The following is a 23,019-nucleotide window of genomic DNA, read 5'->3' on the forward strand; positions in this document are numbered from 1 at the left end:
ACTAGGAATCTGCTATTTAAACACTTTCCCAGGTGATTCTGATAGTCCTTGGGCCACAGAAACACTGATCCGCAGGGTAAAATCTAAAAGTCCTTTCCATCAAAGCATTCCCTCTTGACAGGGTCCCACCTCCCTCCTCAGCCTCATGTCCAGCCCCTCCACCATTACGCCTAAACATGTACCTTCTTATGGTTCCCAGAAAAAACTATTGGGCCTCCACTCCTTATGCATTCCACTGCTCTCTGGCTCTGTAAAGCCTTTTCTCCCTCTTTGGTAATGTGGGGCCTACTCAGCTTCATTTTTCTAGATTGAGCTCTGCCTTTCCCTCCATCCCCTCTCGGATGCCTTTCTCAGCTTTAACCCTCACTCCCTGGAGCTGCCTCCTTATTTCCCATAGCATCTGGCACTTACCTAACTGTATTTTGTAGACCCAGTGCTATGCCTGACACAGAGTAGACCCTCAATAAATGCTTACTGAATAAACAGAATCAAACTGTATGAACCAGTAAGGGTGAAGCCAGACTCTTTGGCATTATCATCAAGATGCACAGTCTCTCTTTATAACCTGTTAACTGCAATACTAAAAAATGTATCACAGTTCCTATAATCAGGTTGTTGTTGACATGCAACAACAGAATAATAGCAGAAACCAATTCATCATAAAATTACATTCTTGGGGCGCCTGGATGGCTCAGTCAGTTAAGTGTCTGCCTTCAGCTCAGGTCATGATCTTGGGGTCCTGGGATTGACCCCACATTGGGCTCTCTGCTCAGCAGGAAGCCTGCTTCTCCCTCTCCCCTCTTTCCCCCCTGCTTGTGCTCTCTCTCTCTCAAATAAATAAAATCTTTTTAAATAAATAAACAAAATTATATTCTTGAAACCAAGCAACATTACGTCAAAAAAATACTTACCTCCTCTCTGAAGAGGAGAGGATAAATGATACAATTTAAAACTAGCTGTTACACTATCAACTAAACTATGCCTCCCCTATGTCAGATTAGGTAAATCACAATACAAGTTTCGCCCTTAGACAAGTGGGAAAATCCTTCAACTGTAAAGACTTGTCCAAAGAAAGGGCAGGTAAGAGAGGAGGGATGATAAGCCTCTCAAAGGTAAAATACCTCAATATAATTGTCTAAACGTACATTAATAAGCAACAGAAAAAATGGTAGTTAAACCCCAGACATTGTCACATTCAAAATACAAAAGTATCCTTCCAACTGATATCCAGGAGATGCACAGCTCCTTTTTACCATACTTCCAAAATGGTTTATATTCTTTTACACTCTCATTCCTTCAATAAATATTTGTTGAGCACCCGTTCTATTCATGTGCTAGCCTGGTCATGTTGAACAAGACAGCTACAGGCCCTACCCTCATAATCTAACAGAGAAGGCAGACTCTCAACTAATTCTTCATCTGCTTAAAAAAATTGTGGTAACAAATGGGAAACACAAGTGTTAAGGCAGCACATAACATACAATCCATCTCATGCTTTCTTCTGCACTGAAAAGCAATCATCTTCGTTTCTTACTACAGAAATCTAATTACCACCCACATGTGCACCCCTCTCAGCAGTTATTCTGAATAACTGCCAGGTTTCCAACTGTAGCTCTCAGATGTACCTCTAGGGAGACAAAGAAATTAAACTAATTCAAAGTAATTTTTCCACCAGCAGCTTTTATTGTATCAAATTTTCTCACATCTCTTTGCTCTAATATACAGGGTCACATCAGGGAATAAAAATCTCTTGACTGTTTTGAGTCTTTACCCATTTATGGGATGATCTTTCTTCAAAAGCTGTTTTAATTCAATAAGCATTTATAAAGCACTTCCTGTTGAAGACCACACAATGGGAATGTGTGATCTTTAGGAAGAAAGGGTCTCTAGGTACAATTCACATTCCAGTAAAACTGACCACAGAGGTTTTTCTTTTGGACACCTTTGGATTCATACTTTTAATATGAACACAATACTAAGAACCCTCTACTTGAAGAAGTTTAGGCTATAATTTGTGGCCCTCCTTTTTAAAAATCAACAAACTACATTTTAGTGAACATTGGACGCTTGCTAAACTGACCTTTGTTTTCCAGGATGATAGAAAATCTGTTGTCAGACACAGGAAGTGAGTCAGATAACGGAAGAGGGTAAAAGATAGGAATAGAAAAGCACACTAAAATTTCCTGTAATTTAGGATACCTATCTGGTTAGAAATACAAATTTAGGGAACACTGCTTTATAAGAAAAATTAGATTCCATATTACAGACACTGCTGCAAGTGAAACAGCTATTCTATTGGTACTTGGACCCAGAAAGCCAGATCCTGGGAAGGAAAAAAAAATTATATGTCAATATTTACAGTGCAGAAGAGATAATGAGAAAGGGGTAGAGCTGAAGGCAAAATAGGACATATCTGGGTTAATAACCTTCTTTAATGAAGTTGTGAAGCTCTAGCCAGGGCTACTAAGAAGGCTCTGGGACTTCTTTCCACTTAAATTTTAAGACGTGTCAGCACCTCAGGTCAAAACTGTATGACACCATATTGCTTGAAAGCATATGAATGTCCTATATGACTTGCGGAAGTCCTTTACAGTTTTTCCAATTCCAGTTAGGCAAAATCCATTATGATTTTTTTCAGCTATGCATTCATTCTACATATGTTTATTGGGTTCCTAGTATGCACAGTGGTACTGTGGTCAGGCCATGGTGGTCAAGTCTAACCACTTGGGTTTACATTCTTTTTTTTTTTTTTTTTTTGGTATTACATTCTAACAGGGAGACACACTAACAAATTCCATAAAGGAGCAGAGGGTACTCTGACAGCATGCTTAAGGGGAGAGGAGAGCTTAGAGAATGCTTCTGAGGAAATAAAATTTAAGTGAAGACATGAATATTAATGTAAACGGGAAGGGAAGCTACATTCCTGGCAGACTAAACAACATGACTTAAAAATGTGAAAAAAGAGGGCAGTCCGGTGACTCAGTGGTTTAGCGCCGCCTTCAGGCCAGGGCCTGCCTGATCCTGGATACCTGGGATCGAGTCCCTCATCAGGCTCTCTGCATGGAGCCTGCTTCTCCCTTTGCCTGTGTCTCTGCCTCTGCCTCTTTTTCTCTCTCTCTCCCTCTCTCTCTCTGTGTTCCTCATAAATAATAAATAAATAAATAAATAAATAAATAAATAAATAAATAAATAAATAAATAAATAAGAAAAGGGAGTGGTGGGGGAGGAGATGGCTACTAATTCTGGCAGAGGTAGACAGTGAGGAGCATGACATGAAGCTGAAGACAGGCAAGGACCATATCATTCAGAGCAGTGTAGATCATGTTATGGATTTTTGGACTTCATTCCAAGAGCAATGGAAAGACAGTGGTGGGTTCTAAGCAAAGGAGTAATATGACTAGATGCACTTTTTTAAAAAGATTTATTTATTTATTTATGATAGACACACACAGAGAGAGAGAGAGAGAGGCAGAGACACAGGCAGAGGGAGAAGCAGGCTCCACACCGGGAGCCCAATGCGGGACTCGATTCCAGGACTCCAGGATCGCGCCCTGGGCCAAAGGCAGGCGCCAAACCGCTGAGCCACCCAGAGATCCCTTTTAAAGATCATTATGAAACGGACAGAAAAGACTGTAAGGGCAAAAGTAAATGTGGGCAAGCAACAAAATAAAGTAGTAATAGATTATAACCCAAAGTATAAAATAAATATTGGTGAATCCACTGTGGTATAAATAAATGGTTGGATAAATATACAATGGGAAGAAAAGACAAGTCTCCCATGGATAATTCCCAACAAATTATGTCAATAATCTCCCCTCAAGGAGGTGGAACTTAAGTTGGAACTACCACTACCAAGTGAGGGCTCATAGCAACTTGTTTCCAAAGGGAGTAATTTTACAGGGAGAAACCTAACAAACCCTACTTCAGCCAGGTGATCAAAGTCAACATCAACAGTGATAAGTCATACTGATAGCATGTACTCTCCATATGATGTAATGAGAATGGCACTTCATCTCCGTGCTCTTCCTCCCCAAATCCCATAACCCTTGCCTCATTATGCAAAAAACAGACAAATCCCAACTGACGGTCATTCTACAAAATACATAACCAGAACTCCTCAAAACTATCAAGGCAATCAAAAAAGAAGGGAAGTTGATAAATCGTCACAGCCAAGAGGAGCTTAAGGAGACAACTAAATAAAATGTGATATCCTGGATGAGATCCCAGAACAGAAAAAGGGTATTAGGTGAAAACTTAGGAAATGTAAGTAAAGTATGGACCTCAGTTAATAATGTGTAAATACTGGTTCATTAATCGTGACAAAGGTATCATACTAATGTAAGATGTTAATAATAATAGGGAGAACCGGGTATGAGACATAAGGGAGCTCTACTATCTTCATGATTTTTCTGCAAATGTATTCTAAAAGGGTTCTAAAGGAAAAAGATTACCTAAAGTGTATGTGGGAAGAGTGATAATAGAATCACTCTTCTTCTAGCTAGGCTAACAATGATAGAAGGTACAGAACCCAGTGATTCACTGCCTGGTGGGTGAGGTAGAGGAATCAAGAGCGAAAGTGACAGTTAGCGAAGATGAAAGGTTACAGCCCAGACTTCGGGCTTGGAAAACTGGATGGACAGTGGAGTCATTCACTGTTAAGGGAGGAGGGGAGGAAAACCAGATGTGGAGGAAAGTTAACAGCCAGCATTTACTGGAGGCCCATTCGGTGTCAGGCCCCTCACAAATCCCTATAATCATTTTGCACGACAGAGACTATTACTTGGCCCCACGCCACGCAAAGAAATTAGACTTTGGTATCAGGTTTCTACGTACTCCACAGCCCGCACTCCTTCTACTACACAGTCCCTTCTGTGCACAGTTACTTCAACTGGCAGCCCCAGCGCCACAAGCCACTGCTGAGGAAGCCTCCTTCCTGGGAGTAGAAGTGGAGTGCATCAGCAGAATGGCCTCAGGAGTTACTCCCCCTCCCCGGGCCTCCTCTGCCAAAAACCATCTCTATCTGAGTTGTAGGCAAGAGGCAGGTGGAGGCTTCGTTAAAATGAAGGCAATTAAGACACCACGAGGGGGACCGCATCAGCTAACATTATAATAGCAATAATAATAATAAAGTAAAGAAGCACAGGGAATTCTCCGGTTCCACTCTCGTCGAGCGGTCTCCTACGGAAAAGGCGATCCCCCGGGAGAGTACCGAGTGTAGGCGGCGGGCCTAGGATGCTCCCACGCACCCTGACCCCAAAGCCCGAGGTCTCGGCAGGACCCCCGGACAAACGCCCGCCAGCCCGCTCGGAGCCACGCGGCACAAGGTGACACGGACCGCGCCTGCCCCTCAGCCGCCCTGGAGAGGCCGGGAAGAGGAGGGAGAGGGGCGTCCGCGGGGCCCCGCGCTACCTTGTACTTATCAAAGCCGGCCAGCTGCTCCGGGCTCACGTATTCGTAACCAGCCATGACGACCCGAACACCGAGCGCCCACTCGGCAGCGACTCTCCGCGACGAGGTGCGGAAACACGAGCACCACACTAGCTGGGCAAGGATGGGAGGACTCGGCTGGCAAAGGAGCTAGTAGAGCCGCGCTCCTCCCACCGCGCACGCGTAGCCACCTCAGGCCACTTCCGCCGCCTCCCCAGGGCGCAAGCGCAGCCTCCACCTCTCCCCGCCCCCCGAGGGAGGGTCGCCAGCCTGCTCACGCGGTCCATCCCCTCACGCCGTCGCTGTCCAATCAGCGTGGATCAGACAACACTAAGTCCCGCCTCCCAGATTTTCTCGTCGCTTCATTCGCTAGCGTCAAAATTGGTGAGCTGAAGTAAGGACTGAGTGGAGGCTAAAGGTCAATTTCCCAGGAGGCCTTGCTCCTCCCTGCCGCGAGAGGCGGGAGGTTTTGTGTGTGGTTCCCGTGTGGAGATTTCGGGCTAACGTTGAGGGTAGGCTGGTTTCCTACGAACCAGTTCAGGAGTACGTCAGCGAAGAGAGCTTAGTTCCCGCAAGCTGTGACGTAAAAGCCCGGAGAAGGAATGCGTGCCTGGCTCGCTGCAAGCTCCTGGCACGGTGCGCTGCGCGCGGTAGGTGCTCAGGACTCGTGATGAGAGGTCGAGAAGCCGGTGGGGCACGTCGGTGGCAGGCTCTTTGCAGTTTAAAGGGCCGTGAAAGGGCGCGGGAGACGTCCCTCAGGCCTCTCCACTCAGTCAAACTGCAGTTGCTAATGTCTCCCACCAGATAGAAGCACTGGTCTCCGCGTCCCTAGGGGTCTTTAAGTGCGTTTGCAGGAAGCGTGTGCACCTAACTGGAGCCGGTTGTAGAATGAACACTAGATCAATGGCTCGAGTGTATCCATCCGATAGTAAAATGTAGCCTTAGAGTTTCTACCACTTTTTTTTTTGAGCGCCTTCTTTGCGGGAAACCTTACATAGGTTTTCACCAACCCCCAAAACAATACTATGAAGTGGCAGGCACTTTTCCCCACTTCGCAGATTAGGAAATCAAAATTCGGATGACCTGACCTGCCCAGGATCAGACCATTCGTTACACAGCTCGGAAGTGGTCTACCCAACCCGAAGTGAGATTCTTGGTACCGGAAACCACTAAGGGGGTCTCTCAATCTCTGGGTCTCTAAACAAGGGTGATTATTTTGAGATCTCTTAGGTTCCTTATATTCATTCATTAAACAATTAATAGGCGCTCAGTTAATTAATAGGCATATTATTATTTCCGCGTGTGTCTTACCTTCTAAAGTATGAGATGCTTGTGAGATAATAGATAAAAAGCCTCTGTCATCGGACCTGGTACATGGCAGAGGATCAATAAGCTTGAGTGACTGTTTCCCCTCACTTGTCCTAAGAAGAGAATTTGTATCTTGTACATCCTAACATCCCCCATGTCCTTGCAGATAATACATGGTTAATACATTTTGTTGAATGAATGAGCAAAGATCTCTTTGATGTGCTGTGCACCATCTGCTTTGAGGACATTAGAAATGTGAATCTCCCTTTAGGAGGGAAATTGGCTCTAATGAAAGGAAAACTATGAAACCACCTCCTTGAACATAAAAGTATTTCCTTATGCATGTACTGTATTTAAATCCTTTCTGTGTATAGATAAGAAAACTGAATTTGCACTAAATAAGACTTTTGGACAGTGTACTCATTATCTTACTCGTGCTGCACATAAATGTCCCTTTGCATTCAAGAAAATTTTTACGGGTGCCTGGGTGGCTCAGAGGTTGAGCGGTCCGTCTGCCTTTGGCTCATGTTGTGGTCCCAGGGTCTCAGGATCAAGTCCCGAATTGGGCTCCCTGCAGAGAGCCTGCTTCTCCCTTTGCCTGTGTCTCTGCCTCTCTCTGTTGTGTGTCTCTCATGAATGAATAAATAAAATCTTAAAAAAGAAAAAAGATTTTTACGTACTGATGCTCAAAAGTGGGGTACAAGAAGAGATGCTGCAGGTGGCTTGTGACCAGTGTCATGGCAGTTTCTGCATTCAGCATAGACACCCTCTGGATCACAGCTGCAAGCATGGGAGCTGCTCCATTAGCGCAACCTCGTGAGAAGAGAAGCTGGCTCTGACGTGCTGGCTGACATACAGTGAACTCACATTCAGTGGAACTGCCTGACCCCCACATTGGGGATAGGGAAACTAAGCATTGTACTGAACTAAGTTGTTGAGGTGAAGTGTTTGTTGAAGGAGTTTGGATGAATATAATCTAAATTAAAATTGGATTCTAAATTAAAAAAAAAAAAACTACCTTCCAAGGAATATGCTACAGATTTCATCCACTGTGTATTTCTTCTAATCAATATGAAGATTTCTTCATATCAAATTATTTCTTAAAGATATGTTTATTTATTTAGAAAGAGTAGGAGGAGGGGCAGAGGGAGAGAGAGTATCTCAAGCAGACTCCCCACTCAGCGCAGATCCAATGGGAGTACCAACTGAACCACCCAGGTATGCCTCAAATGATTTTTGATATAAGACCTGTGGGGGATAGAAAAAAAAAAAAAAAACCAACCTGTGTTTACCTATCCCTTGTCTGCCTCCTCACTCACTGAAGTTTATCTCTTCTACATGTCATACACTAATCACACTTTCTGCCTTCCAGAATGATCATCATAGAAAATATTTGTAGTAGAAGCAATGTTATCACCTTTGTAATATAACCTGGGGGGAAAAAAGTGTTTTCACTCCTGACATTTCTGTTTTATTTAGTCCTAAGTAAGAGGCTGTCAGATAAATAGAGATATCTAGAAATCGGAAGTTAAAGATTAATATAGTTTAAAAACTCCAATATAAGTTATTAAAGCGGTAAAAAATGGTCAGGGTTTCCCGAGGATGCTTATAAAACAGCGATGATTTGGTTTCCGTTTTAAAATAACAGTAATGCCTTAATACTAATCAATTCTATGACTCACAAAAGAATTCAGCATCTTACTAGATCATCTTACTAGATCATAATAATTTTATTTATTTGAGAGTTTGAGAGAGAAAAAGCATGAGCAGAGGGAAAGGGAGAAGCAGACTCCACACTAAGCAGGAAATCTGATGCAGGGCTCAATCCCAGGACCCTGGGATCATTACCTGAGCCAAAGGCAGGCACTTAACCAACTGAGCCACTCAGGCACACCTCACTAGATCATCTTAACAAGCCTGAGCAATGGGCCTAATTGTACAGAACAGAATAACAGAAGGAATATATGTCTCGCCCAAGGCACCCAGTATGTGGTAAAACTGGAATAAGAACACAGATCATCAAACTTCCATAATTTCTCCACTACACCTTGCTTCTACAAGTTACCATGGTAAGATCCTTAAAAGGGGAAATTCCCAAGTCAAGGCTAGAGATGATTGGAGGGGGGTAGACACTAGGAAAGAACTGAACAACCTCATTAAGTTGCTTATTTTTTCCTAAAAATGGAATTCCCTTGCTAGAGTAAACCTTCTCAAGTTAGGTTTTGTCTGCCTGGGCTTTGCTGTATTTTACATATTTCAAACATAATCCTACTAGGTAACAATGTGTAGAAATTCTATTTGAGTGGGTCATCAATCCAATTCTTGATTACAGGGGCACCTGGATGGCTCAGTTTGTGAGCATCTCCCTTGGCTCAGGTCAATATCCTAGAGTCCGGGGATCGAGTCTAGTATCAGGCTCCCTGTGGGAAATCTGCTTCTGCCCCTGCCTCTCTCTCTCTGACTCTCATGAATAAATAAATAAAGTCTTTTAAAAAAAATTCTTGATCACAGAAGAAGTCTGTGCAACATACTGGGATTCAGCATAAGCTAATGCTGCTTTGTACCTCCTACCTCCCTTGTCAGTAGAGGAGGGTAGCATCTCTGCTATTCTTGGACTTGTCACCCCACCAGCCTCCCAAAGGTTTTCTGGCCATTTTTGTTCCCTTAATCTTTGAACTTGGAAGCTTCTGGGCAGCATGTGCTTTGTTTTGGTGTTACTCCTATAATCAATACTGAGTATCAAGATCCGGCCCTTGATCTTCTGCGCACTCTGTTTCCTCCAGTTGCACTTAATTTTGACATTATGGTTTGGTTGGTGCCAAAGGAACTTCTTGGTCCTCTTTTTAAAAATCTTGGGCTTCACTAGTAGTCAGAGGGCATCCATGGTGTGGAGTAGGAAATGGCTGCCACCTCTGCTGGCAGCGAGCAGCAAGGAAGAGAGGGGCTTTAGTAAGTTTTCACTAAATTAAATTAGACTATGAGGAAATAGAGAAATGTATGTTGCTGGCAGCTACAGGTGCTGTAATACTTTTCATACTCATTGCCCTGGTAACTCCAGTTTGGAAGAACATACTTCCAGGAAATAATCTGAAAGATAAGAATCTCCATTGCCAAGATTCAGAAAGAGCCATATTTTATCATTGCAGGGGGGAAATTCAGACAATCAAAATGTCCAATGAATTAAGGACCCAAACTGTAAACTATGGTAAATCAGTGTGATAAAATATATAATCATTAAAAAGATAAAGGGATCCCTGGGTGGCTCAGTGGTTTAGCGCCTGCCTTCAGCCTGGGGCATGATCCTGGAGTCCGGGATCGAGTCCCACATCAGGTTCCCTGCATGGAGCCTGCTTCTCCCTCTGCCTGTGTCTCTGCCTGCCTCTTTCCCTTCTCCCTCGCTCTCTCTCTCTCTTTCTCTCTGTGTGTCTCTCATGAATAAATAAATAAAATCTTTTTTAAAAGTGGGTACAAAAAAAAATAGAGGAAACTCCAGTAAATAATGAGTGTTGGCAAAGATGAGGAGATATTGGAATTCTTGCGTGTTGTTGCTTGTGGAATTGCAAAACGATGCAGCTTATATGGGAAAATCTTTGACAGTTCCCCAAAAAGTTAAACAGAGTTACCAGATGACCCAGCAATACCACTCCTGGAGTGGTATTCATAATAGCCAAAAAATAGAAGCAACCTAAATGTCTATCAACTAATGAATGGATAAACAAAATGTGAACATTCAAACAATGTGATATTATTTACTCATAAAAAGGAATGGGGGACTGATACATGGTACAACATGGATAAACCTTTAAACATTATGCTAAGTGAAAGAGGCCAGGTACAAAAGACCATATTCTATATGGTTCCCTTTGTATGAAATGTCCAGAATATGTAAATCCATAGAGACAAAGTGGATTCATGATCACCAGGGGATAAGAGTGAAGAGGACTGAGAATAAGTACTAATGGGTATGGGATTTATTTTGGGGTGATGAAATGTTCTGGAACTGATAGTGGTGATGTTGTACACCCTTGGGAATATAGTAAAAAGTATTGAAATGTACCCTTTAAAATTTTATGTTAAGTGAATTTTATCTCAATTTTTTAAAAGTAAAATAGCATTATATTAAAAAGAAAAGCACAAAATAATACGTACATACTTCCTACAACCAAAAGTGTATTGATGACCAGGGAAAGACAAAAGAATATCATGAACTAGGTGTTTATAATTTATGAGCTTTTTATTATTTTAGGTAAAGTTGCTTCGAATTTGGTACTTTTTAAGACATATTGCCAGAACATTATGGCAAATTGTGCAAAGCTAAAACTGTATAACTCTAAAGTCCTGCAATATAGTATAAAACTGTAAAGTTCTAATATTTCATAAAGAAGGAAGGGATAAGTCATTGTGTTAATAGGCTGCTTGTTCAGGATAACCTGTCTTATCAATAGGGAGGTAGTTGTAAGAATCTGATGTAAGCATGAGCAAATTGGACTCGTATTGGACTTCTCTTTCTGGTTGGGTATGAGAATAGGGATAAGAAGGGCCAAAAGATTGTTACTGCTATAGCTAAGCTGTCTTGGTAGAAAAAAATTGAAATTTGGTAGTATTTGAATTGCTGATTATTTGGATTAATTTTTTTTTGAAGATTTATTTATTTATTCATGGGAGACACAGAGAGAGAGGCAGAGACATAGGCAGAGGGAGAAGCAGGCTCCTCGCAGGGAGCCCAATGTGGGACTCTATCCTGGATCCTGGGATCACACCTTGAGCTAAAGGTAGATGCTCAACCCCTGAGCCACCCAGGGGTCCCTGGATTAATTTTCATATAATGTTATATTAGTTTCAGGTGTACAACATATTGATTCAACAATTATGTGGATCATTTGGATTACTTTTATTTTTATTTGAAATGTTGACACATTGATTCTAAACCTGGTGAGGGTAAAACTCCTATTTTATCTCACAGAGCCCCCACCTCATCTGTGCCCTTCATGCTGTCCTGACTTACATCATCTCTGTCTCCATTCTGATACCAGAGTGCAGTAGTGCAGACCATTGCTCTGGGCATGCCACCCCTTCCACTAAACTCCTAACCAGAACATCCCCTCACTCTCCCGCTGATGCCAATCAGAAGGATGTACCCTGGCCATTAACAACTGTTGGGTTTTATCTTAGAATGGAGATGTGGGGAGGGACATGCCCATGTTAAGAAACAGAGCAAATGTATCATAATAGCATGCATCAGTAGCACAGAGCAACAACAATGAATTGCTGCGTGTTAGAGAGGTGGAGGGCCCACTGCAGCATCAACCACAGGATAGGACCATCGGGGGCAGAGCAGGAGTGCATTTCCTCTGTGCATTTTGGCTGTTAGACCAAATGTGTATGTTTTAAAAAAATTAAAATAATAGAAAAAGTCTGTGCTTTGTCTTTAAATATTAAAGCATGTGGGGTGCCTGGCTGGCTCAGTCAGAAGAGCATGGGACTCTTGATCTCGGAGTTGTGTGTTTGAGCCCCACATGGGGCACAGGGATTACTTACATACATGTATAAATATTAAAGTGTGATCATTGGAAGAAAAAAGAAGGACATCTGTGTGTTTAGAATATGTAAAGACATGCTACATATGGCATCCACAAACTTACCTTTTAGCAGAAAAAGCATAAGGATGAATCAAATGCTTTTCTTTTTTTTTAAGTATTTAAAAAATATTTTAAGCCCATCATGGAGCCCAGCCCAGAGCCTGAACTTACGACCCTGAGACCAAGACATGAGCTGAGATCAACTAAACCAACTAAACCAACCAACTAAACCACCCAGGTACCCCCAAATATTCTCTTAACAGTCAAACCCAGGAAGGTTTCCTCATCTCTCTCTTCATCATCATCATCATCATCATCATCCATCTTAACTATAACATATAGAAAATAATATACTTCTGATCCACGCACCACCACCACCACCAGTTAACAGATGTTATTAATCTTTTGCCATGCATGCTTCAGGACTTCTGTTTCTTTTTTGTTTCAGCTGAAGCTCCAGATCTTTACTATCTCTTTCTCTTTTATCCCCAGAGGTAACCACTATCTTGATGTTGTTGTTTATCATTTCTTTTCTGTTCACATCCAGATTCAATATGGCATTATTTGGGGCATACAGGTGTGTATGTGTATGTGTACTCAATGGGATCCCACTATCCTAACCATTCACAAAGTTTTTATTTTTTTTTAAGATGTATTTATTTATTCATGAGAGACACACAGAGAGAGGCAGACACACAGGCAGAGGGAGAAGCAGGCTCCATGCAGGGAGCCCGACGGGGGACCCGATCCCAGGTCTCCAGGATCATGCTGCGGGCCGAAGGTGATGCTAAACCACTGAGCCACCCGGGCTGCCCATTGACAAAATTTTTAGACTTAACATCATTTTGAGGTTGATCCACATCCATGTATGCATAGATCTTGCTCATTCATTTTAATTTCTACATGGTTTTAAAGTACAGTGGTACATTATAAAACTATAATTTGTTTATTCATTCTATTTGTATATGGCAGGTTATTTCCACTTCTTGGGCCATTCTTTAATTTCCTTTGTTAATTTGTTAAAAATTCACAGACTTTCAAGAAAAAACTATCTGAGAACCACATTTAAGTAAAAAACAACTTATTTGTATATTTCTTTTGTTTGTGAAAGAGCAATATGAAATTTGTTTTATTTTTAAAAACAAGAACAGGAAACTTACCACTTTTAAAGTAAATAACTCAAAAGCAAAGTATACAGTTTGGTTCATTTTATGACCAGAAAAGGAGCTATAAGTACTTTCAGTTTCTAAATTACACATCGTCTTTAATTAATTTTTTCCAACAAGCCTGCATCGCTCTGATAATCTAAAATCAAAGTTGCTTTTTTAAAATAAATTGGGTATTTTCTTGCTTTTATATTTTTTAATATGGGTATATTGTTGTTGCCCTAACACAGTGGAATGTTAATTGAATGCAAATTCCTATTTGGTGGGATTTATTCTCTAGCTGTGAGATAAAGGCCTAAATAATTCTACCCCAAGTTGAAGGAGACAGTGTCATACTCATCTTCATTTTTATCTGACCTGAGTATTGTGTGATCAGTTCAGTTCCTCTTGGCAGTTGTGACCCATCAAATGGCCTCTATCAGGCAGCCTGGGTTACTCAGCAGTTTGGCGCCGCCTTCAGCCCAGGGCCTGATCCTGGAGACCCGGGATTGAGTCCCACGTTGGGCTCCCTGCTTGGAGCCTGCTTCTCTCTCTGCCTGTGTCTCTGCCGTGCACGCTCTCTCTCTCTGTGTGTGTCTCTCATTAATAAATAAATAAAATATTTTAAAAAACAAACAAATGGCCTCTATCCATCTCATTACATCAGTCAGATTTTAAGAGGTTGGATTTTATATTTTCAGAAGGAAGAACTTGAGGGGAACCTGGGTGGCTCAGTCAGTTAAGTGTCTGCCTTCAGTTCAGGTCATGATCCCAGGGTCCTGGATTGAGAGCCCTTTGTCAGATTTCCTGCTCAGCAGGAATTCTGCTTCTCCCTCTCCCTCTGCCACTGCCTCTGCTTGTGCTCTCTCTCTGTGTGTCAAATCAATCAATCAATCAATGTTAAAAATTAAGTAACAGGAAGAATTTGAGTGTTCTAAGAGTACTTGGCTCTTCTATAAATGCATTTAGAGAAGTGTTCAGAAACATATATAAATGGTGACTCTAAGAGTGCCATCCACCTGCTACAAAGAAAATGTTTTAAGAGAATGGCTGTGATTGCCATTCTGTAATTCATTTAGAGAATTTTTTAAAAAGATTCTATTTATTTATTCAGACAGAGAGAAAGTGGCAGAGACACAGGCAGAGGGAGAAGCCAGCTCCATGCAGAGAGCCTGATGCAGGACTCAATCCCGGGTCTCCAAGATCAGGCCCTAGGCTGAAGGCGGCGCTAAACTGCTGAGCCACCTGGGCTGCCCTAGAGAATTTTTTTAAAACAAATGTAATAAAGGAGTGCCTGGGTGGCTCAGTCAATTAAGCATCTAATTTTGGCTCAGGCCATAATCTCAGGGGTATGAGATTGAGCCCAGTGTGGGACTGTGCACTAAGTGTGGAGCCTACTTAAGACTCTCTCTTGGAGGACCTGGGTGGCTCAGTGATTGAGCATCTGCCTTTGGCTCACGTCATGATTCCAGGGTCTTGGGATCGAGTCTTGCATCAGGCTGCCCACGGGGAGCCTGCTTCTCCCTCTGCCTATGTCTCTGCCTCTCTCTGTGTGTCTCTCATGAATAAATAAATAAAATCTTAAAAAAAAAAATACTCTCTCTCTGCCTCTACCCCGCCCCCTGAAAAAAAAATCACAAATGTAATAAAGAATGGCTATAAGAATGCTGTGTGCATGCTAAATTGAGAAGAGTGTTATTTAAGGGAATTACATTCTGTAATGGACTTTAAAATGTGTTTAAAACACATGCAATACACATGTATAAGTGTGCTATGTGCCTGCTACCTTGACACGAGTATGATTCCAGAGTAATTGAATAACTCAAGAGAGAAGAAGTTCAGGACAGGAATACAACTTCATTGAGTTTTATTAACTCCTGGGATAGTCTCCCAGTTGTGCATGCATGAATCTGACCCTAAATGGCATACCATAGACTTAGAATTACAGTGAGATAGACCATCACCAAGGCCCATTACTGGCCACTGAGGGGCATTTATGCAGCAGATCTGAATAGCACTGCAAAGACTTTTGAAAAGGGAACTGATGTTAAAAATACAATCCACAGTAGGTTGGTCAGATCTCATCACCTGAACCAAACCAGGTCGATCCTTGCTAACACAAATTTTTCTATAGGATTTAAACAACATAATATCAGACGTCCAGATACAATTCAAAATTACTTGGTATATTTAAAAAAAAAAAAAGGAAATCTCAACTCACCTGGGGAAAAAAAAAAACAATGAACAGACAGCAATGCTGAAATGACACAGATGTTGGATTTTTTTTTTTTGAAAGACATTAAGGCAATTATTGTAAAAGTGTAAGTATGAACATTCTTGAAATGAATGAGAAGATGAAGTCTCAGGGAAGAAACAGAAAACACAAAGATCCAAATGGTAATACAATAATCAAAAATTTAAGTTACTACATGGATTCTATTTGTTCCATATTGCTTCTGTAACAAATTACTACAAATACAGTGATTTAAGACAAAACAAATGTCATATGGTACAGTCATGAGGATGAGACATCTGAAGTGAATCTTCTAGGATTAAAATTAAGATGTCAGCAGGGCTGCATTTCTTTCAGAGGCTCCAGAGAAGATCCATTTCCTTGTCTCTTCCAGCTTTTAGAGGCTGCCTGCATTCTTTGGCTCATGGTCCCTTTCTCCATCTTCAAAGCACATCACTCCAACCTCTCCTTCTGTTGTAGATCTTTCTTTTTTGTTCCTCACGAAAAAGGAGGAACCTTTCTTGTTCCTTCCTTGTATGAGGACCCTTGTAATTACATTGAGTCCACCCAGGTAATCCAGAATAATCTCCCTATCTCAAGATTCTTAATTTGATCACATCTATTATTCACATCAGAGAGGAAAAACATTTGAAAAACTGAACAAAGCCACAGGGGTCTATGAAAAAATACATAAAAAAAAGAAGTCTAATATTTGTCATTAGGGGATCCCTGGGTGGCTCAGCGGTTTGACTCCTGCCTTTGGTCCAGGGCGTGATCTGGAGTCCCAGGATCAAGTCCCACGTTGGGCTCCCTGCATGGAGCCTGCTTCTCCCTCTGCCTGTGTCTCTGCCCGTCTCTCTCTCTCTATGTCTATCATGAATAAATGAATAAAATATTTAAAAATAATAATAATATTTGACATTAGAGTTCTAAAACCAAAGGAGAAAGAATGTGATGCAGAAAAAATATTTGAAGAAATAATGGCTGAAATGCTCAAATTTGACGGAATACATAAAGCTACATATGCAAAAAGCTCAGTGAATCCAAAACAGGGTAAGCCTTAAAAAAGCCCAGCCCACCCACATAACAGTCAGGACAAAGGAAAAAAACTTGAAAGCAGACATAGAAATGATACATTACTTACAAGGGAACAATAACTATGGATTTTGCATCAGAAACCATGAAGGCCAGAAGAAAGTGGAACAAGATTTTTAAAATACAATTGATCCTTGAGCAACTTGAGGGTTAGGGGTGCTAATCCCAGCACAGTAAGAAATCTATGTCTATCTTTTGACTCCCCAAAAACAACTACTAATAGCCTACTGTTGGCCAGAAGCCTTACTGATAACATAAACAACATATATTTTTTTGTGTTATATATATTATATATTGCATTCTTACAATAAAGTAACTTAGAGAAAACAAAATGTTAAAAAAAATCATAAGGGACGCCTGGGTGGCTCAGTGGTTGCACGTCTGCCTTCGGCTGAGGGCATCATCCCAGTCCCTGGATCAAGTTCCACATTGTGCTCCCTTCAGAGAGCCTGCTTCAACCTCTGCCTGTCTCTGCCTCTCTCCATGTGTCTCTCATGAATAAATAAATAAAATCTTAAAAATAAAATCAGAAGGAAGAGAGTGGAGGGGGAGCGGCAAAAGGGGTGAAGGAGAGTGGGAGGTACAGGCTTCCAGGTATGGAATGAAAAGAATAGGGGATCCCTGGGTGGCGCAGCGGTTTGGCGCCTGCCTTTGGCCCAGGGCGCGATCCTGGAGACCCGGGATCGAATCCCACGTCGGGCTCCCGGTGCATGGAGCCTGCTTCTCCCTCTGCCTGTGTCTCTGCCTCTCTCTCTCTCTCTCTGTATGACTATCATAAAAAAAAAAAAAAAGAAGAATAGGTCACAGGAATAAAAGGTAGAGCATAGGGAATATAGTCAATAGTATTGTAATAGCGTTGTATGGTGCACAATGATAGATAGCTACACTTGGTGAGCTATGCATGGTGAGCATGGCACAAGGTATAAAGTTGCTGAACCACTATATTGTACACCTGAAATTAACATCATGTGTCAGCTATTCCAGAAAAAAAGAGGAAGAAAGAAAATCATAAGGAAGAAAAAATGCATTTATAGCACTGTTATTGGGGAAAACTTTTTCATCTAAGTGGACCTGTGCGATTCAAACCCATGTTATTCAAGGGTCAACTGTGCTACAAAGATTATATAAAAAAGATCAACTTCTTCATTGTATTGATGTAAAAAGAGAGGTCTCCGGAAAGATTAAATGGTTGTCTTGAATCACAAGGTTCTTTAATTGTGTAACTTAACATAATACCACTTTTCCACCATCACAGCTTCCTTGGCTTTTCTGAGCATGTATCTACACACACATTCCTTTGGCTGCAAATAACAGAAACCTGCTCTAACTAGCTCAAGCAAGAAGGGAAATCATTAAAAGGAGTTGGGTCCCTAATGGAACTCAAGATCAAGAGTGCAAAGGAGCATCAAGAATAAACTAAAGTTGAAACATTGGACTCTCTTCTTACTTCTGTTTCTGTCCACATGTTAGCTTCACTCTCCCTTTGAGTGTGGACCGTTTCCCCAGTCCACTCCACAAAACCAAAAACCAGTAGTTGCTTTTTACATGTGGCAGGTCCAAGCTCAGGCTGTCACTAGGTCCTGGCTCCCAGACTATCTCAGAAGAGAGAAATGTTCCAGCGTGGCATTAGATGTGTCCTCACTGACTGTACTGTACTCAGGGAGCAGCAGCATGACTCTTATAAAGTGACTACTTTCATAGTAAACCTGGGATTATGGGTGGAGGGTAATTCTAGGAAGTGAGTCAGAAAGTAAGAGGAATAGAATCACTGACAATAGGCTTCCAGAACAAGTACCTACTATTTTTTTTGCTCTTGGCACACAGTCCCCTAAGGCTTGTAACATACTGTTGAAACAGATTTTCTAGGTTTACTGACTATAAAATCTACTCATTTGTCTATTTTGTTATTAATTAAATGAAGTTTTCCGGTTTTCTCTTTCTCTGGAATATTGAAATAAATCTCGTTACAATCTCACATGGTGTTGGCAAGGAATACTTAACTCTTTTCTTCTCACGTTTCCACCGAGGAGAGGGAGCTTCTCCTCCCAGAGGGATATATAGTCTTTGTTCCCTCTCCCTCTTCCCCAAGGAAAGAGCCATTTAATTGCTTGGTAAGATGTGCAGAATAAGCTCCGGGTGATCCCTCTTTGGGAATGGCCAGTCCTCTAGACTCATTCTGAGCAAACTCGTCCCTACAAGGGAGATCCGGAGATGCTTGGCTATGGCAGGGACTGGCTTAGGTAAATTCAGTTCAAGGAGGATGTGTTGGGAAGTGCATCTGGTGAAGATCCAAACCGACTTCTCTCACTCAGCTCCTCCAGTAATAAGCTCCTTGTGATCCCCAGCTGGTCTGACTCCCATGTGTGCTTCTCCATTACAAGGCCCTTCTCAAACCTGAACACGTACTTTTTCAAACTCAGAAAAAAAAAAAATTGTTCTTCTTTCATGGAGTCATATTACCATCTTGTAGCCTTTTGTGATTTGTATAAGACATTTCATATTTTTCCTAGCACATCACAGCTTTGTTCCCAATGATCACATTTGCTGAATTAAGGACAGCTAAATAAGTAAGGTATTCATGAGCTGACTTTCAAAGAACTGCTTGATTCTTATGCACATACTTTCCATACTCTCACCTGATTTTATATTATATTGGTTTCCTCTCCTCCTCAGGAAAAGAAGCCCTTTTGAAGAACTGTATTCTTTGTTGGATCAAATGCTATCTCATTGTATCTTTAATGCATTTTTGTGGCCAGAAATTCCTTTTATTCTATATTTAAATTGATCCATCATAATTCCCTTTATCTAAATTCCTTTGATTCAAAGTCAGAAGACCCAGCTTTAAGCTTTAATTCTGCCATCCACAAGCTGTGTGATCCCCTGGCTCCTTTTCCTCTTCTATAAAGTGAGAGGGCTGGAGTAGATGGCGTAGATAATATTGAGGTAGGGGGAACTGAAAAGGCTCCATATCTCCTGTTTCCCTGCAAGGCCCTATTTGCTCACGTTCTATATTTCAGCTTGCATCTGAGTAAAAACCAGAGAAGCTACATTCCCACTCCAAGGGGGAACAAGAGAATTAATCATTCTCTGAGTTTCATCCTGGGCCCCCAAACACCTGACAACATCTAAGAAGAGGCGGATCCCAAACCTGTTCTAGGACACTAGCTTTGAACAAACCTTGGCTGATGCTGGCATCAATAGTCCCTACCTTCAACAGTTTATGAAATAACAGCAATTCTTCACCGGTCACTCACCTCAGATTGGACCCTACCCTCGATTCCTGAAAGAACATATTTCCAAGACCCCTTCCCAATGTAAACCCCTGACACCCAGCAACAAGGAGATTTTCCTTTCTGAGCCTCCCAGACACTCCATCTATTCTCCGTCACACTATTCAGTATATTCTGTTTTCGCTTCCCCCTGGCTTACATTTGACTTCTATCCTGCACAAAGCCAAGAAGCCTCTTGGCTGGTCCTGGATCCAGACCCCCTCTGGATCCTCAGACCCAACCTGCCTGCATCAGTATTTCAGCTAAGGTCCTTTCCCAACATTTAATGTCATTCAATGTTTCCAGTAATGTCCTGCCATGTCAGGTGGAAAGAGACTACGAAGTTAGGATTCACATGGGATAAAAGTCTAAGCTACATTTATTCTTTAGTAACCTATTAGTAGTTTACATAGTAAAGGAAGTAAAACCTCCTAAAATAACCTGTTTGAATATAGATAAGAGAAACCCAGATTACAATCCTTTGTTTTCAAAGACCCTGCTGACATTGTCTGGAGGGCTCAAAACACAAAGGAATGGAAAGGAAATTTCTTTCACCCAGGGTACAACCTAGGATCCCAGAGAAGCTGCTAGCAGGGGTAGAAACCTACTGGTTTCCAAATTTCATTAGGCATGTAGAAGGACAGAGGCCAATAGCCTTCCGGTTGACCTTCGACTTGGGAGTAGGTAGGTGGCAGCAATTAAGTACCTGTTTGCCTGAACCCCACCCTAAGCCTGAGACCTGATTCAGCCTCTGGATGCTTCCTGGCAACCTGGGACACCTGGGCAAACTTGAAGGACTCTGAACCTGGTTGGTCCACAAGAAAGGAGTCAAGAATGTTAAGATTTTTTTTTAAGATTATTAATTTGAGAGCGAGTGAGAGAGAGCACATGCATGCAAGCAGAGGGAGGGGCAGAGGGAGAGGAAGAAAGAGAGACTCTGAAGCAGACTCCCCGTTGAGAAGAGACACTGCCCCCCAGATCACGACCTGAGACAAAGTCAAGAGTCAGTTGCTTAACCCACTTAGCCACCAGGTACCTCAAGATTGGATACTTTTTATTAAGACTTTTTTTTTCCATTATAGAACAAAATTGAAAAATATAGAACATAGGAAAACATGCTAAATCCTACCATTTAGTTACAACCACTGTTTATGTCTTGATGTGCTGCTGCTGCTTTTCTTTTTTGAAAGTAGGCTCCATGCTGGGTGTGGAGCCCCACACGGAGCCTGATCTCACAACCCTGAGAGAAAGAGTTGGACACATGAACTATTGAGCTACCCAGGTGCCCTGTGGTGTGTTTCAATTATTGATTGATTCATTTTTTAAAAAAGATTCTATATATATTTGAGCATGAACAGGGGCAGAGGGAGAAGCAGACTCTCTGCTGAGCAGGAAACCCAGTGCAGGCTCGATCCCATGACCCTGGGATCATGACCTGAGCCAAAGGCAAACCATAACTGACTGAACTACCAAGCCACATTGACTGAGTCATTTAAAACAAATATTACTTAGGGCCTCTGGTACACGATGTTAGGCCCTGAGGAATCCTGAAGTAAAGTCAACAGACACTTTCTAAGCCTGTAGCATTTCCTTCCAATCTTTTCCTTTTTACTTTTTTGAGATTTTATTTATTCATGAGAGACACAGAGACATAAGCAGAGGGAGAAGCAGGCCCCTGTGGGGAGCCCGATGCAGGACTTGATCCCAGGACCCCAGGATCACACCCTGAGCCAAGGGCAGATGCTCAACCACTGAGCCACCAGGTGCCCCTCCTTCCAATCTTTTGTAGGCATTTTTGGTACAGGCAAAAATGTTTGAAACTTCTCTCAAATTGAGGATCCTTGGGTGGCTCAGCAGTTTGGTGCCTGCCTTCGGCCCAGGGCGTGATCCTGGAGTCCCGGGATTGAGTCCTGCATCAGGCTGCCTGAACGAAGCCTGCTTCTCCCTCTGCCTATGTCTCTGCCTCTCTCTCTGTGTGTCTATCATGAATAAATAAATAAATAAAATCTTAAAAAAAAAAAAAAAACTTCTCTCAGATTACAGAAACAGTTCCACCTCTAGTCCCTCCTCCTTGAGAGACCCTGTCCAGCATCATCCAGAACTGCTTCATGCTTTGACTGATGCACTCTGGTGACTGTGGCAGATGCTGCCGGGGAGGCCCCATCCCCTAGGCCCCTCGGTAGACAATTCCCAATGTGCTGACGGCCTCACACATTCAGGTTCTCAAACTTGATTCTTCACCATTCTCAAGTTCTCTGAAATCAATTATTAACAAAGTCTTTGTTCCCATGCATATAATTCTTCTGTGTGTCTGCTACGCTTCAGCAGCCGTCCTAGCAAGGGGAGAGTTGAGGTGGTGGTGGAAGTAGAAATGTGTTGGGGCTAGATTTTTACCCTAGGAACTCTGTGTGTGTGTCTGTGTGTGTGTGTGTGCGCGCGCGCATACTCTCACGTGTGTGCATGTTTAAATCTATGCTTTCTTTTTTCAATTAGAAAAATACATGCCTATGTTTTGAAAAAATATATATCAAACAGACACATCCACACCTTTAATCCCCTTCCCCAGAAGCAACAGTTGCCATCTTTCTGATGTTTTTCCAGAAATATTCTAGTATAAAAAGCACAACTATTTAATATAGATTCCCTTTTTTATGTAAAAGGAGCATAATATACACTTTAAGCTTCGCCATATATATTGGGATTCACTGCAAAATAGAGTTACTTCACTTCTTTTCCACAATGTTATATTGTTTGGAAATGTCCCTTTTGAATGGGCATTTTGGTTGCTTAACATATCTGCTATCACAAACAACTCTGCCTTGAACATACTTATACACACATTTTTGCATGCATGTATCACTATACTTCTGTCAACATTGAATATGATCAATGTCTTATCTTTTGATAATTAGTGACAGAGTATTTTCTTATTTCATTTTTTTAACTTTTTTGTTTCCTGATTT

General features: G+C 41.8%; 2 protein-coding genes across 7 annotated transcripts in view; one reads left to right on the plus strand and one right to left on the minus strand.

The window, feature by feature from the left end:
* SELENOI (selenoprotein I) overlaps positions 1-5,622 on the minus strand; it is a 42,628-nt gene extending 37,006 nt beyond the window's left edge. Inside the window, exon 1 of the mRNA XM_041754776.1 lies at positions 5,410-5,622. Within this exon, the coding sequence (XP_041610710.1) occupies positions 5,410-5,466 (57 nt within the window). The 5' untranslated portion in view covers positions 5,467-5,622. The remainder of the gene's footprint in view (positions 1-5,409) is intronic.
* A 246-nt stretch (positions 5,623-5,868) lies between these two features.
* Positions 5,869-23,019, plus strand: part of ADGRF3 (adhesion G protein-coupled receptor F3) — a 29,770-nt gene continuing 12,619 nt past the window's right edge. For 5 of the 6 annotated variants that reach the window (XM_041757367.1, XM_041757372.1, XM_041757371.1 and 2 more), the window contains exon 1: positions 5,869-6,077. Coding sequence is in view for 1 of the 6 variants with exons in the window: in XM_041757369.1 (XP_041613303.1) it covers positions 6,030-6,077 (48 nt within the window). In the remaining 5 variants the exon portion in view is untranslated. The remainder of the gene's footprint in view (positions 6,078-23,019) is intronic. The other variant, XM_041757374.1, reaches the window with a different exon arrangement.

This window comes from Vulpes lagopus, chromosome 5 (genome assembly GCF_018345385.1).
Source record: "Vulpes lagopus strain Blue_001 chromosome 5, ASM1834538v1, whole genome shotgun sequence".
NCBI classification, from domain to species: domain Eukaryota; kingdom Metazoa; phylum Chordata; class Mammalia; order Carnivora; family Canidae; genus Vulpes; species Vulpes lagopus.